This window comes from Seriola dumerili, unplaced genomic scaffold (genome assembly GCF_002260705.1).
Source record: "Seriola dumerili isolate Sdu_G_001 unplaced genomic scaffold, Sdu_1.0 BDQW01000226.1, whole genome shotgun sequence".
Lineage (NCBI taxonomy): Eukaryota > Metazoa > Chordata > Actinopteri > Carangiformes > Carangidae > Seriola > Seriola dumerili.
The window spans coordinates 163259-178882 of NW_019174481.1; the positions used below are offsets into that span (position 1 = coordinate 163259).

The following is a 15624-nucleotide window of genomic DNA, read 5'->3' on the forward strand; positions in this document are numbered from 1 at the left end:
GTTCTTAAATAAAAGAAACATATACAATTTTGACAAAAAAAAAGATAAAAAATAATTCTAAATAGGAACAAATACTACAACAAATACGTATTTTAAGTGACAGACTTCTTGACATTTCAGAATAGATATCGACTGTTGACACGGACTTCTTGGTTGTTACAAAATTAAGTGACTCAAAGCAATGTTCAAGATCAAATATAAACAACTTGAATGAGGGAATTCATTGAAGAAAGGTTCTAAAAATTAAATATTTATCATGATTATGGGTCACCACGTGCTTATACTTGCTCCGCGTTCTCTGCATACGAGCACGCGCGTATGCTCGATAGCAGCAGCGTTCGATTATTTTTGACTGCAAACAAGATGGCCGCGAAGTGTCATCCGTGATAATTCTCACCCTCTTCTTATTTTCTTATAATATTCATATTTTAAAGTTACTGAAGGAAATGGGGCTATCGCAGAGTTCAGAAGTGTCAGAGGGAGGAACGTATGGATACCATGTGCACGGCGTAAGATCTTAAATGATTCCGCTTCCTTTTTGAGTTTGGAGCAGCTTGTACAGCAGCTTATCATGAGACGTTACTGTATGCTAACAGATAGCTAGCTGCGGGAGACATACCGGTAAAACCTGACGTGGTGGTACTGCTTACCTGTGACTCCAAGTGGACACTATTATGCAACAGAAAAGTCTACTGGGTTATTTTATGTTTTAAGAAATAAACTTGAATACCGTTTAACTTGTCTTAAAGAAAGTCTTCCATCAGTCCCGATTCCGTTGATAGAGTCCGTTTTTGTTTTGTTTTTTAATGAAAGACGTTAAATACAAGATGAATGCCTGTAGCTAAGGCTTTGGCGAATCAATTACAGAAGAGTAAATTTACTGGCCTCTAATTAATTGCCTTACCTTTTCACGATGTATCAAGGAAATAGAACCATTGTACTTTGACGTTTCTGTAGTCCTGAAATGATTAGTAGACTAACTGATAAATCGATCGATACATCGGGAGCGATCCTGCGAAATTGCCTAAAATTTCTTGGTTCTAGCTTCTCAAATGGGAATATTTTCTACTTTTCTCTGTTTAATATTGTAAATTGAACGTTTTTTAACCGCTGGTCGGTCAAAACAAGCAATGTGAAGTTCTTGGTCCCTGGGAAACTAAATGATTATTTGAATGTTTAACAAAATATATTCATACCTTAAATTATCCCTAGTTGCTTTTAGAGTGTAGTCGTGTACTAAGTTAAAGAGTTAAAAATATACTTGCTGTTTACTGATTTTAATATTTTGAAAATGTATTTCCCAAATAATATTTAAATTGAATAATATGAAAACGCTTGTGTCTGTTTTGACAGGTGCAGCCAAATTCCCCTGCAGAACAGGCCGGACTGCAGCCCTTCTTTGACTTCATTCTGTCTTTGGACAATAAAAGACTTGTAAGTTTGTTGATTATCAGATAATAAGCTCTGAATCTGCTTGTCACTGAGCGCAAGATGGTCATGAATAAAAGGTGTACAGACATACAGGAACATTTAAAACAGAAGCTTATCTCCTGCTGTGTAATAACTCATTTGACTTTTGACCCCTGTCATTATTGTGCGCCAGAATGAGGAAAATGAGCTGCTGAAGGAGCTCCTGAAGGCCAACATGGAGAGGGCAGTGAAAATGGAGGTTTACAGCACGAAAAGCACAAGGGTTCGTGAGCTGGAGGTGGTGCCGAGTAACATGTGGGGAGGACAGGGCCTGCTGGGTGCCAGTGTTCGCTTCTGCAGCTACCAAGGAGCCAGTGAGAACGTCTGGCACGTCCTGGTGAGCTGCTTCATCCAGGAAAACCCACTGAACTGACTCTGACCTGAACCTCCTCACCCATGGACTCATTATACAGTAGCTTCATATTTTGTTTGCTCTGTAACTGAGGTTTCTTTTCCCCTAGGATGTGGAGGCGAGTTCACCTGCTGCGCTGGCCGGACTTCAGCCACACAGTGACTACATTGTTGGAGCAGATCAGGTGTTGCAAGATGTAAGGCTCATTTTAATCTCATGCATCACTGTGTTAGGTTCTAATATACTTTCAGGGACGAGTTGTAGTTAATTCAGAGTTTCTGATTTACAGTCGGAAGACTTCTTCTCACTGATCGAGGTCCACGAAGGGAAGCCGCTGAAGCTGCTGGTGTACAACACACAAACAGATGGCTGCAGGGAGGTGGTGGTGACACCAAATGGAGCGTGGGGAGGAGAGGGCAGGTATGCGACAAAAAATTCACCTTGAATAAATTCATCTTTTTGACTAAGGAGTGTTTTGACTGACTGAGATAACATTCACAACTTCCATTGTTTAGATGCTAAATAAAGAGAAAAGTGCACCCACTTTCATTCTTGTGTTTTAAAGTAAATTCGCCTCCTATTGTTTTCAGTTTATTTAAAGAAATCAGTCATTGTAAAGGTAAACAAAATCAGTTGGCCATTGATTTACATTAAGGCGGTTAACGGTTATTTATACTGCATGATTTTATATGTGTTCACTCTTTAATAGTGATATTATCATATGAAATAATATAAAATGTCTCCTCCTAGTTTGGGCTGTGGCATTGGTTACGGATACCTGCACCGAATCCCTGCAAATCCTAATATATCAACTCCAAAGCCTCCCACCCCTGTTCCTGAGGAGAAACCCTCTCCAACACTGCCCACACATGGATTCACAGAGGTAAATGTTAAATTAGTGCTGCAATTAATGATTAATTTGAATTATCTATTTTTTATTATTTAGTCAATAAACTCAGTAACTAAAAAATGTCCCAAATCTTGAGAGTGGTTCGTTTTGATGAAAGAAAGTCTACATAGATATCGGGGCGCCCTGGTGGCTCACTGTGTAGAGGATGTGCCATGAAGGCTTGGTCCTGACTGCGGCAGCCCGGATGGCTCTTTGCTGCATGTCATTTCCTCTCTCTCATTGTCACTATTGAAATAAAGGCAAAAAATGCCCCAAAAAACAATCTTTTAAAAAAAATTCTAGATGACTAAATGACTTCACTAAATTAAATGAGTTACTGAAACAGTTTTCAATTAATTCTGTCAAGCAACTAATTTATTATTTGGCTAATTGTCCAATTCATTTCCATTGTTTGTTTCAGTGCTGATACAACTCTTTGCAGATTCAATGGAATGAATTGAATTCAGAGATAAGACAACAATAGTCATTAATCTGTGTTTGTGTTTCTTTTAACGGCCATATTGATTTTATGATAATGTCCCATGAGATCAAACTCTTAGCAGCTGACCTCTGTTTGTTTCCAGGCGCCTCTAATGGCTCCTTCAAGCCAAACTGAAGATGTACTGGACCTGGAGCAGGTCACCCTCCAGGACGCTTCTCTACCTCCACCCATCCAGAGAGTCATGGACCCTGGTCAGTTGTTTAAGGACAATATCTGGCTGTCGTCTGTGTGTCTATGAAAATCTTATCAGCAGCTGTCTTGTGTTTGTTTTTCCAGGTTTCTCAGACTCTGAAGTGGCAGTGATGAACCCTGATGCTGCAGATCTGGTGGACAGGCTGGATCTGTCCATGTCGTCCATCGACATGACCAACACTTCACTGGCTATGCACGAGGAGAAGGACGGTGAAATCTCTGGTGTTGGTGAGTTAACACAGCAGCAGTTCGTGCCATGTATAGATTTGGCAAAAGGAATTAAGTTGGAGGAGAAATTTATCACGTATTATTGCAGTTTTATCAGCCACTTTTTATGTTAATCTCCACTATATTTGATCTCTGGTCGTACAGAGGAGCTGGAGGACAGTGTACTGCTCTCATCATCGGCTGATGACCAGACTGAGTCACAAGAGCTGAGCTCCCAGGTGGCCACGGACCTCGCCTCTGCTCTCGCTTCCACTGACATTTTGTCTGATTCAGGCTTCCCACCAGCTGAACCGTATCATCTGCCCACAGAGTCCACGGACCTACAAAGCTTTCTCATGGAGTCTAGCGAGAGCCCAAGTCCACCTATGGGTGATTTGTCTCTCCCTGTAGACTCCCCTGACCCTCCTGCTGAGCCCTCTGTCCCGGCCGAAGACCCTCCCTGCCCATCTCCTATCGATGTCCTCCAGGCCTCGGCTGCTGACGAGTCGACGGCAGACGACTCTCCCGCTCAGGCTGTCGAGGATCCGACAGGGTCGGAGGAGGAGTCTGCAGAGCCTCTGGATGTGGCTCCTGCGCAGCAGTGCAGCCATGAGCACGATGACGAGGAGCCAGAGGAACCACATCTGGATTAAGCTTGTGTCAGGCTGAACACAAAGTACAAAAAACGCAAAGTTAGCTCGACGATCACTTTTTAAATGTTTTTTAAACATTTTTAAACACTTTAGAGGAAATACAGGACAGACCAAGGAAAAGCTGATAGTCTTAGTTACACTACAGAAACCAGCTGCAGCATTAACATATAAGTAGAAAATACTTTGAGGCACTGTAGGAATATCCTACATGTTTTATATGTGAGAATTTTAAGTTACAGCCAAAAAGGATGAAATGTTTCGACACATTTTTTCCTTGTCTGGTCAAAATTAAGATTATACGGGTGACGAGACTTTATTTCTGGTACACTAATGTGACGACTACTTGAATACTTCCAAAGATAAACACTTAGTATGTGAAAAACACACGTCATGCATTTACTACAGCAAAGACCAGCTGCACCTCAACATCTGTAACACTATCAAAGTTTTTAAAGCTAAGGCATTTTAGAATTGTAACAGTCTGATGGTGCAGTTTTTTTATCTGTTGAAGAAGCATCATCCACATGATTTCACAAGTAAGAGCTTTTAAGCTCAAGTATAAGAGGGACATTTACATTTATTGGGCTTTAAAATGTTTTGTTGTGGGATGAGGGAAATATTTGTCCACTTGCATTAAGTTAAATCAGTCACTACATGTTTTTACAGCACATCTGTCGTCAGTTTAATTTATTGCAGTCTGTGATCAATTTGAAAGCCATTTAAATCCCTGGTAAACTGGAATTATGTCCCCATGTTTCATTTTATATTATTTTCACCTTGTAATCTATGCAACCGTAGACGAGAACTGCTTGTGACCTTACGGGCAATGCATTTGTAATGTAAATCCAATAGATGACAAGCCTTTTCATATATGTAATACGTCTGGTAACAGTAATACTGCTGATTCATAGTTTTGTTTTTCTAGGGGGCTACTTAATGTTTTTCACTGTCGACGTAGGTGTTAGTGTGTAAAATAATGAAAAGTATTTTTGCAGATATTTTATCAATGAATCGTATGTTTTATTAGGAATGAGTGCAGAGTCTTTTGATGAATGTGAAATGGGTGAATCTTTGATGGTTAAACAATCGTATCACTTGACTTAAAAAAAGAAAAAAAAAATTGTCCCTTGTTTTGTCTTATTTCACACATTACAACTCAAGAAACATCCATCTATAATTCCCATAAATCTCAGTGTTAAACCATTCCAATTTATTTCTCTGAATGCCTAAAATATACATATTTCACAAATTATTACAACAGGGATATTGCAGTGTTATGGCCTAATTACGGTACCCAATCTGTTTTTGGCCAATTACAGCTCGCTTGATGCGTTCCCACTGCAGCGTTACACACACTCCTCATGGCAAAAATGAACTCCAGAACATTTACAATGAAAGGATTCGTTGTTCTGCTTGGTGACACACTAAGAGAGAAAATGGGTATTAGTGTTTATTTCACTTTGGTGAATTTCCCACAGTGGTTGAATGTTCATATATTCTCTTGGATGAGATTCCCCTTCAAGTTATATTTATGTTTCATTGAACTCCTATTGAATCTAAACGAAATATACATTAGGAACAGCCCTCACTGTCAGCAAAGTCACTGCTCATGAGCCAAGCACAGAGCAAGTAAGCACGAGTTATTGTTAAAGATATATACCTTATATATAATTTCCCCAATGACTTGGACGACTACTGACATTCTTCAGAGTAAACTGCAATCTCTGGGTTGTAGTGAATACAACAAATGCAATTTTTAAACATCCAAGTCAAATTACCTTCATGACCACGAATGTGCTCTAGGGATTTGGAAAAATAACTTGGTTTTTAAGTAAACTGTACAACAACAAAATAAAACTGCTGCAAAACCAAAAAAATAATAATCAGTCAAAAATGTTGTACATATATTTACAAAAAAAGAAAAAAAAGAAAAAAAGAAAAGAACATTCAGTCCATTGAGAACAGCACAGCTAAACAGAGGAGACAAAGACAAGCGCTTCTGTCAATGAAGTTCAATGATTAGACGTCTAAGCCGAGGTTAAGTTCAGGTTAAGATGGACGACGTTGACAACAGAACAGGTTAGGATCGCTTTGAGGAACTGTGATGCTACACAGAGACCAACCGTACTCCTAAACTGGTGATACTGCTGAGACGGGTGTGGAGTGTTTGTAGAACAAGGACAGTTTCTGGAATGTACTAGAACAGTCTACTACATCCATGTGTATATATATACATACACACTCACACACACTCACACACTCACACACACTCACTCAGACACAAGCATGGTCGCTTCAAAATAAAATGCCAGTCAGGAGGAAAGAAAAAAACATAGCAGTCAAAGATGTAGAAAAAAAAAAACAAAAAAAAAACAAAAAACAAAAAACAAAGTCGGTGTGTGCTGGAGAAAATGTTGGAGTCCATTCTTCAAACTGTAAAAAAAGAAACAATATGGACCATTTATCTCCCAGGTGTCTGTTGACTGCTCCGGCCTGTACTGGTCAGTTCCCTATGATACACCACGAGCCACGTCCTCACAAATTTTTACTGGATTCTCATTGATACCGCGACTCTTGACCACACAATGGGGTTTAGGGTACTACATGTCAGAGGTGGGTGGTGATTGGCAAATGACAAAGAGTTCTTGTTTTAAAAATTATGACTTTCACGTGGACTTCTGCCTATAGTGAAGCGTCAAGTCCCCTCCGCTCTTCCAGATAAAATGTTTAACTGTTCGCAGGTCCATGTTGGGATCCAGAACCTGGTTCAGAGATAAAAAAAAATACATAAAAGGTTAATAAAACGAACTACAGTTGAGGGTGTACTCGTGTCCAGATGTATTGGAAAGACTGCGCCCACCTGGTCTTGACACATTAGCTCAATCTTCTCCTCGGCTAGCATGGCCATGTCCTCCTCCTTCTCCTGCTCCCCGGGTTTATCGTTGGCCGTGGAGCTGGTGGTCTGCGACTCGTTGTCCAGGTTGATGATCTTCTCGTAAACGTGCTCCATCACCTTCCTCACCTGGAGCATGTCACTGGCTGAGAGACGGTCCCTGCAGAATGCACAGCAGGTAAAAAAAAATCAGCTCTCAGCAGGCATGCTGTAACTCACTGAAGACCTGCAGCACTGAAGTCTGTATACATGAGCTGACTTTCTGCTCAGTGTTTTACATATTAACAAGGGAAATACATGTTTTTTGTTTTATTTTAACAAATCCCACAAGAAAAATTGAGGAAAAAACTCACTTCTTCAGAGTTTTTGCACCAGAGGAGGAATGGGGCTGGAGGTAGAACGGGATTTTGTTGAACTTGGGCATATTTTTCTGCAAAAGAAGAAGGAGGATAACACAGTATGGTTATTAAAACATGGCAGGAATACATGAAAGGTCATAGAAAACAGGAGCTTCCTACTGTGAAAACAGCTGCCCTGCACGTCTACATTTCAGATTCTCAATCTTGAAACTAGTAAACACCATTATGTGTTTCCCTCAAGACATAAAGCTGAACTATCTGAACTGAAGACACAGTCACTTTTTAAATCTCAAAACTAAACTCACGATTCTTCTTGCATGTTTTTACATAACACAGAGAACCGCCCCACACTTCCAAGAATAAAATGATATGAAATGAAGTTTTTGAGAATAGAGAAAAAACACCTGCTCCGTTACTCTGAAGACAGTTTCTGTAAGAAGACAGACCATCATACTCACATCTACAGTTATATCAATAACCCACTGTGGAACCGTCTCATTCAGCAGCATGGATTCAGTCTCCCCGCCTGAATCTCTACATAGCAACCTGAAGCACATAACACAAGACATCAAATGCAATTAGGAGCTGCAGTCAGTCAACTACCAACATTTGTATATGACATGACAAATCAATTTAACAAATATAGAGTGATGAGACAAGATTACATAACAAAGCCCATGGCAGAGCTCTCAATTTACATCAATTTAATTTGCTAGAGAAATAAATACCTAAATAGAGTTCTGCCTCCTGCTTCCCCAAAGATGACTGGCGTGTGTGGTGGCACCTGGAAATATCCATTTCCCTTCTGGACCCTGTTCTCCTGCTCTCCGTTCACTGTGGACACAAGAACACAATCCTGCTGTAAGAAAGGCTGAAAGACGCCTCGGACAACCAGCGCTCACTGACAACAGTAGGATAAGAGTGTGCAGCCATGAAAACACAAACACACACACACACACACACACACACATCGAATAGAGGGATCGTCAAGCATCAGACCGTCTCCTTACCGTGGTTCACCTCGTTCTCTTCCTCATCCATGGGGTTGATGCGAGTTCTGGGCCAGAACTCCAGCAGAGCCTGCAGCAGCAGTCCGCCCAGGTTCACTGCAAAGACCAAAGGTCAAAGTCATGCAATATTAAGTTACAGACTCAACTCTGCATTATTTAATATGTAATTGTATATAAAATATGAATAGGTGAGATATCTTACACTTTGGGTCGGATCCATCAGAGCTCGAAAACCCTGCGTCCTTTGCGGACACCCAGGCGGCGAAGCAGTCGCTCTCATCCAGTGTGATAGTGAGCATCTATTCACCGAAAAAAAGGAGAAGCATAACACAACTATAAGACGACTAAACCAGACTTGGAGAGGGGTTCTAAGAAAAAGTCACAACTGCTAGACGGATTCAAACTTCTGGTATTACCAGGTTTGGTACTCACCCCAGTTTTCAGATCAACAGAGAACCAATTTGGCACATAGACCATCTTGAAGCGCTTCTTGATCTCTTCATCAAACTCCACTTTCCCCAAGTCTTCACCCTTGCAAGCCTAAAGGTAAAATAATAATTAAAACCACAGATATCATCAGGAGTGTTTACACAAGGCTCATTAGGGTAATTAACCACAACCGTCCAAGTCCCAGCAGCCTGTGATTTGTTCAAACATAATTTGACAGACACACTCCGAAATAACAACTTAACTATGGGATAGATTTACCTTTAGGACATCCCAGAAAGCCACGTTGTTGTTGGTATCTTTGGTGAGTATGTGTCTCTTGTCATTCAGAATGTGGCACTGGATAATACTGGCACCTCCTGCCAACACAACAGAGAGCTTTATTGAAAAAAGAGACACCAGAATGAATGACTTGGAGAGCGCTGTAAAAACAAAGCACAAGTTTACCTTTGATGACTTGCTCTGGCTGAGTACACAGTGGTGTCAGAGGGGTGGTGCAGTCGTTGTCGTACTCCCCTGATGATCTGAAGTTGTGCATTCCCTTTAGAGACTGCACAAAACATACACATTATAATCATTAGAGATTGTCCTGGATTTTAATAATCACTTCCCCACTTCTCCTTGCAGCAACAGCTGTGATTAATGTAATGCAATTATCTTTATTATTATCTTGTATCACCCACTCCATCACAAAGCCTGTTTTTAAATTTCTACAGACATTAGAGGAGGGATTCAACCAAAGAGGATCAGGCGTTGCCACATGCACAAGTCTGTATCTGCACTGAATTTCAGTCATTACGTTGACAGTCGCCCAGTGATCTCAGAGGTGTCACGCATGCTTACCCATTTATTAACGGATGACTTGGTGGTGGAGACCCAGATTGCTGGAGGTGGGTCAGCAGATCTGTCCAGTTCCATCTGAGCAAAAGAGAAAGACGGCAAAAAGGACTGAATGACTCCAAATGGAAACTTCCGAGCACAAGAATGACCAAGGACAATAACAGGGTTATTATTTTGATTTCATTAAAATCAGTGCTGTCATTACCCCCAAAGCAGAGATAAGACAAGCTTCGAAGAAAAAACACAAACAACTCATGCATGTGACATTAATGTCTGCACAGTGACAAGCCGTTGAGGGTTTTTTTTCCAAGTTAAGACTGAGAACAAGTAACATGTATCGCACTATGCATGAAATAGAAACTCAAAACTCAGGTAAAATGAATAAAAGATTAAACACAAACTATCAGACTCAGTATTTACATGTACTCTACAGACACCAGCTGAAGGCAGTGTCAGCATACAAACCTGTACTGCTTGTGAGTAAACATTTTAAATTAAAAAGTTATGAAAAATCCCAGAAGTAATTTCTTACTTTGAGCACCGGGGCCTTTTCCTCACAGATGAGCACACGGATGTCTGGGTTACGCAGGTCAGTGCAGTAGATCTTTTTGTCCCTGCCCCCAGAGTAGACGTGTGTGAAGGCCTCATTGACCTGCAGGGCCCACACCCCTTCATCATGCACCCGGTAGGTGGCGATACACCTCTGCTGTCCGAGCGACCACAGGCGAATAGTCCCGTCAGAACTGCCCGACAGGCACTGTGTGTGTGTGTGTGTGTGTGTGTGTGTGTGTGTGTGTGTGGGGAGGGAAACAGAAAGACACAGATTAAAATCCAGAAAATTCTGTTAAATGGCCGCCAACCACTGTTAATGTCAAACATCTTAAGTCACCTGAGTGCCGTCGCGATTCAACAGCAACGACTTGACGTTGTCTGTGTGACCTTTTAGCTTCATCAGTTTAGCACATGTTCGAGGATCCCACACTCTCAGAACCTGAAGAGAAGAAAAGAAAGAAAGCAGAGGAAGAAAGAGAAGGAGAGGACGGGCACGTGATCACTGTCAAATACACAAAGTAAAGTTTCATTTCCTGTGCCACAGTTTGCATCATTTTTTAAATAACACCATTAATGATGTGTGGTAGCCAACAGGGAACAACTTTCCAACATCGTGGACACACTTTGTTACATACGTCAATTTTTTATGCTGATGAATTTCAAAGAGCACCGTGACACCCAAACTGTTTTCCACTAGCAGTGAACCTGTACCCTTTCTGATGCACACATACAACCCCAAAACCAGTTTGAATCAAACTAAGATGTTAACACTCAACAGCAGTTCAAGAGTAATTTACTTCTGATCTGTGAGTTTTTGCCTTCAGCAAACTAAAACTGGATAAAAACAACATTGGTTGAGATGTTAACATGACGTGAAATAATCTGAGTGTTGCATTAATCAGGTTTAATCGCACTATCAATGTGTGAATCACTGATGGGAATCCAGACCTTTTCTGTGGATCCAGATACAATGACTGTGCCCATCTGGTTCATAGCCAGACTGTAGATAGAGTCCTTGTTCCCACTCAGTGAAGAGGCTGTTGCAAACAAAACAAAATAAGTCCACAGGTATAGAATTTCTTCCACTGAAAAAATATAAGCTATTACAGAAAACTAGTTCATGTCAAATGCACAACAATCACAACTACGGTATGTGGGTCAGAAATGGGCACAGCTGTCCCACAGAAACAAACACTACTTACTGGTAACAGTGTTGTTGGAAGCAGTGAGTGCCGTTAGTGTGTTCACGTCCCAAAGAAAGATCTGTCGGTCCAGACCTGCCGATGCCACCAGCTCCTTGTCCTTAGCGTAGGCCAGAGCTTTCACGTAGTCCTTGTGTGTTCGTAACGTCGACATACAGAACCCTTTGTGTGCATTCCATACTTTCACTGTCGTATCCGATGAGGCAGATATCACTGAAAATGGAGGAAATTCATGAGAACAGCACAATGTAAGATACAATGCCGGAAACTAAACTGCACAAAGCCTGAATATCAAATCAAGTACAGCTGTAAGTAATCAGACTCACATGTTTTTCCATTGCAACAGAGAACTATGTCATTAACCCAGTCTGTATGATGCTCCATCGAGGCAATGTACGGGTCCTGCTACAATGAAAGAGGAAATTTTTTTGCCAATTCCACGTTAGAATAAGATCACGTGATAACACAGATGGCTAATCGTAACATGAATCTTTCATTTCAATATAGCTCGGGAGAAAAATAAGTTTTACCTTGTGCTGGTAGACACTCCATATCCGGATGATAGAGTCCCTCCCAGCAGTGAAGAGCCGGTTCAGAGCAGGGTCTAGCTGGAGCGCATTCACCCCATTTCGATTATACTTCTCCACCTCATCTCTAATGACATAGGACACCTGAAATACAGGGAAGGGAGTGAGCACACCTACTTCCTTGTACACATTTCGAAGCCGCAACACGCTAAGTTTCCTGCACTTGCAGAGCTAGCTAATGAAACGTGTAGCCGAGTTAAATGACATATATATCACAAATGAATTCGCCATAAAATCATTTTAGTAATGGACAAATCAAGTGTTTATGACGTTGTTTGATTTGATAACAATGAATAATGGCAGGGTGCACGACAAAAATCACCGAGATACGTACGTATTCCCAGCAATTAGACCGAGCCCAGATACAGTGTAGCTGTAGCTACCGATAACGCTGCAATAGCACAAAAATGCTGGTAAGACAGCACATTAACCGATGGTTCTGACTGACGAGCTTGGTTGTTATTTTATTACGTATTTTACACGAACTCGTGTGAGAATTGTTTACTAAAGCATGTAGTCATTTCGACGCTGGCGTTAGCAAGAGACGCTAACAACTAACGTAAGCCAAGCTAGCTAGGTTAGCCGGCTTGAGTCATGACTCGTAACAGCAACGCTATCTTTTTCGGGCGGTTTTCGGTGTCCGTAAAGTGTTCGCGAATCACCATTTTAAGCTGAAGACCTTCGTACAGCCGTTGCCAAACACTTAGCAGCAATGCAACTCTGATAATTTACCTGTACTTTTCTCCGCCCAGCAGCATTTTGCCTGTGATGCGTGGCCATCTTGCATGTTGACAGTCAATTCATGTGATGCTACATCCGGGAAGAAAAGAAAACATATGCACCTGAGCTTTATGGGTAATGTGGTTTTGCACTGTCCTCCACTTTCACCGCAGGAAGGGCATTTTCCCTGAGGATTTGTTCATTTTCCAGGTATCCTATTTCAACATTGTCAGGTCCCCGGGAAACCTGAGAAATGTCTAAAATGTTTGTGAGAAGGTATTTTAACATAATCCTTTAAATTGGCACAGGGGCAGAATTTGCCATTAGGCAATGTGTGCATGTGGGCCCCTATAGGGTTTACTATGATGTTCAACCATAAAATCAAATAACAGTCCTTTTCTAACATACATATATCAATATACTCTCAGATATCTTTAAAAAAGAAGCCCTCAAAGTGTCAGTTCTAAATATGCCCCTGAACTGACAAAGCAGGGTTGGACACACACTCACAGGCAGGGGCGGAGCCAGACATTGTAAACATTCAGGGCTTAGCCCCAATTTAAGTCAATATTCAGGGGATATGCTCCCCTGGGTAATTTTTTTTATTTACTGTATCATCAAGCCATTTGGGAAAAACATGATAGTTGCCAATAAAAAAATCATCCTGAGCCTGCATCATATTTTGAATCTAATTGTTCTTTGTCTCCATCAGCCTGAAACCACAGCACAACAGATTTTGACAATGGCTAATTTTCACTACTGTCACATAAAAAGAGTCAAAAATTGTCTGATGTTACTATTTTGAATTTACACGACATAGGTAGGGAATGAATTTGGCATAAACAGGCTATTTCTCCAGTACAGTACTAATAGAGCTCCAATTATTTGCCAGTCCAGTCAGACTGAGAGGAAATGACACCAAGTTGAAGTTATAAATATAAATAATGTTATTATAAACTTCATATAAGATTCAGACCCGCCCCCCTCGCTCCGCCTATGCTCACAGGTAAGCAATCCTTAAATAGAATGGCTTGGAAATATATTCTCAGTCTTCTTTTCCTCTTTTACACAACAGTTAATTAGCCACATGTACAGTATGTGAAATACAAATGTTGACCCACCTTGATAAATAATCTTATCAGAACAGACACATTTGCATGACATTGTAACAAGGACCAGCCAGGGTTTTAGAAATACTGAGGTCATGAGTCAAAATCAAGCATTTTATTTTATTTCCCATCAAGCCTTTGCTGTTTTAAAGCCGTCCTTATGCTGTTGGTGGTTGGTAAAAATCAGGGCATGACTTCGGTGTTCTCAGTGAATGCCAGGCCCCTAATGGTGACTTGGGTATTTTGCAACTTTGTCATAAAAGCACAACTTGCAACCACAATGACCTAGACCTGAACTACATAGATAGACAGGCTGTTAGTGGCCACTGGAGGGCGCAGTGTAACACTGTAAACACTGCAGGCAAATGCTACACAGCTAAGTAATCTAAAACCTCCTCATTGGAAACCCATTGGAAACACACAAAATGAAAATGCTGACAGCTTGTGTTAAATCGTGGCCGTTTCAAGGTTCATTCAAGTGCAACAGGGTTTGATTTCTAGATCACACAGCAGGTGATTTCATTGATTAATGTGCCTGACAGTGAAATAAACTGATGTAGATGTTGGTCAGCACATGCTCGCCTGTCTCTGAACTGCAATATTAAGTTAAATGTGTAAATTCGACATTAATCTTGCGATAAAAACAAACATTAAAGGAATTTGCATATGTTTAAAAGACCCCCACCATCTCCTCACAAACTCATACAAAGCTGACATTAAGTTACATAATGTTACCACATTCAGTTTAGATAAATTAAAGCAGCCTATGTCTTTCCCCCACAGTGTACTCTGTAAATAAGGTTGACATTTCCCCTCCACTGTGTCCCATTTACTGATTTTTTTCCTACTTGGTGATGTGGGAAAACCGCCAGCTCTCTCACTACATCCCTGTGTCATATTTGAGTGTGACATGGTGCGCCTATAGGAGCGGTAATCCTCTGTGGTCCAGCAGCATCCTCCCTCCCTCCCTCCCTCCCTCCCTCCTGTTCTCTTGCTCAAGGGCAAACCGAGGTGCTTCTCTCCCGCCGCCGCGCAGCATCCGCCCCACACTCTGCGGCTCGGGACCTCTCCTCTGTGGGATGAATACGACAGAGCCACTCAAGTGGAATGGAAGCGGACAACTTGTGCGTCCCCCCACCCCCCGCGGCCGGTTTCAAAATGTCCAACAGAAGGTGATTAGACCTGTGGTGTTTGTGTAGAAGTCAGTTGAGTGAGTTTCCTGCCCTGTTCACTGGAGTTTTTGGTCCACGATGAAGCGGAATAAGCCTTGAATTGAAGACATGGATTTTGCTCGGAGGGTTTGGCAGCTCCTTCTTCTGAAAACCGAAGAACTTAACTCTGGAAACTATGCTGTAAATCTCAGAGTTTCATATGTAAGTATCCCCTGTGAGGAGCTTTAGATTCTGGCATTAATATTTAGCATACAGGAAGTGTGTGGCTACACAGACACTCAAGTAAACAACTTCTCAAAGACTAAATGCTTGGCACTATTTCTTAACTGTTTAGTCTGCTGCTTTTCTTTGTTTTCACCTTGATGATGATGAGTTAATGGAGAACTTCTTCATACAATAAAAACATATCAAAACAAATCATAATTTTAAAAAAAAAGTCCTGCTTTTAGGCTTAAGATATAATTTAAA

At 41.1% G+C, this 15624-nt stretch overlaps 3 protein-coding genes across 4 annotated transcripts in view; 2 read left to right on the top strand and 1 right to left on the bottom strand.

Moving 5' to 3' along the window:
* Positions 1-371: 371 nt before the first annotated feature.
* LOC111228803 (Golgi reassembly-stacking protein 1-like) lies at positions 372-6548 on the top strand. Its single transcript, XM_022754869.1, has 9 exons — positions 372-509; positions 1354-1434; positions 1604-1807; positions 1932-2018; positions 2112-2242; positions 2573-2705; positions 3296-3404; positions 3490-3633; positions 3778-6548. The coding sequence occupies exons 1-9, from the start codon at positions 447-449 to the stop codon at positions 4263-4265; spliced, it is 1440 nt and encodes a 479-aa protein (XP_022610590.1). The 5' UTR covers positions 372-446; the 3' UTR covers positions 4266-6548.
* A 72-nt stretch (positions 6549-6620) lies between these two features.
* wdr48 (WD repeat domain 48) lies at positions 6621-12935 on the bottom strand. 2 transcript variants are annotated; one of them, XM_022754872.1, is made up of 18 exons: positions 12888-12935; positions 12099-12239; positions 11895-11970; positions 11569-11781; positions 11315-11403; positions 10704-10805; positions 10347-10571; positions 9818-9892; positions 9422-9524; positions 9236-9333; positions 8960-9067; positions 8730-8826; positions 8528-8623; positions 8246-8351; positions 7976-8063; positions 7512-7588; positions 7126-7318; positions 6621-7027 (listed from the first exon to the last, which is right to left on the bottom strand). In XM_022754872.1, the coding sequence occupies exons 1-18, from the start codon at positions 12933-12935 to the stop codon at positions 6932-6934; spliced, it is 2031 nt and encodes a 676-aa protein (XP_022610593.1). In that variant the 3' UTR covers positions 6621-6931. The 2 variants fall into 2 exon arrangements, with proteins under 2 accessions (XP_022610593.1, XP_022610591.1); XM_022754870.1 differs by having other exon boundaries at positions 11895-11973.
* A 2384-nt stretch (positions 12936-15319) lies between these two features.
* LOC111228889 (sodium channel protein type 4 subunit alpha B-like) overlaps positions 15320-15624 on the top strand; it is a 41213-nt gene continuing 40908 nt past the window's right edge. Inside the window, exon 1 of the mRNA XM_022755000.1 lies at positions 15320-15357. The gene's annotated coding sequence lies outside the window, so the exon portion shown is untranslated. The remainder of the gene's footprint in view (positions 15358-15624) is intronic.

Coding starts and splice junctions, on each gene's coding strand:
- LOC111228803 (XM_022754869.1), top strand. CDS start 447: ATGGGGCTATCGCAGAGTTCAGAAGTGTCAGAGGGAGGAACGTATGGA. Junction 1,435..1,603: donor CTTTGGACAATAAAAGACTT/GTAAGTTTGTTG, acceptor ATTGTGCGCCAG/AATGAGGAAAATGAGCTGCT. Junction 3,405..3,489: donor CCAGAGAGTCATGGACCCTG/GTCAGTTGTTTA, acceptor TTGTTTTTCCAG/GTTTCTCAGACTCTGAAGTG.
- wdr48 (XM_022754870.1), bottom strand. CDS start 12,935: ATGGCCACGCATCACAGGCAAAATGCTGCTGGGCGGAGAAAAGTACAG. Junction 11,404..11,568: donor TTCCAACAACACTGTTACCA/GTAAGTAGTGTT, acceptor TGTTTGCAACAG/CCTCTTCACTGAGTGGGAAC. Junction 9,893..10,346: donor AAAAGGCCCCGGTGCTCAAA/GTAAGAAATTAC, acceptor TCTTTTGCTCAG/ATGGAACTGGACAGATCTGC.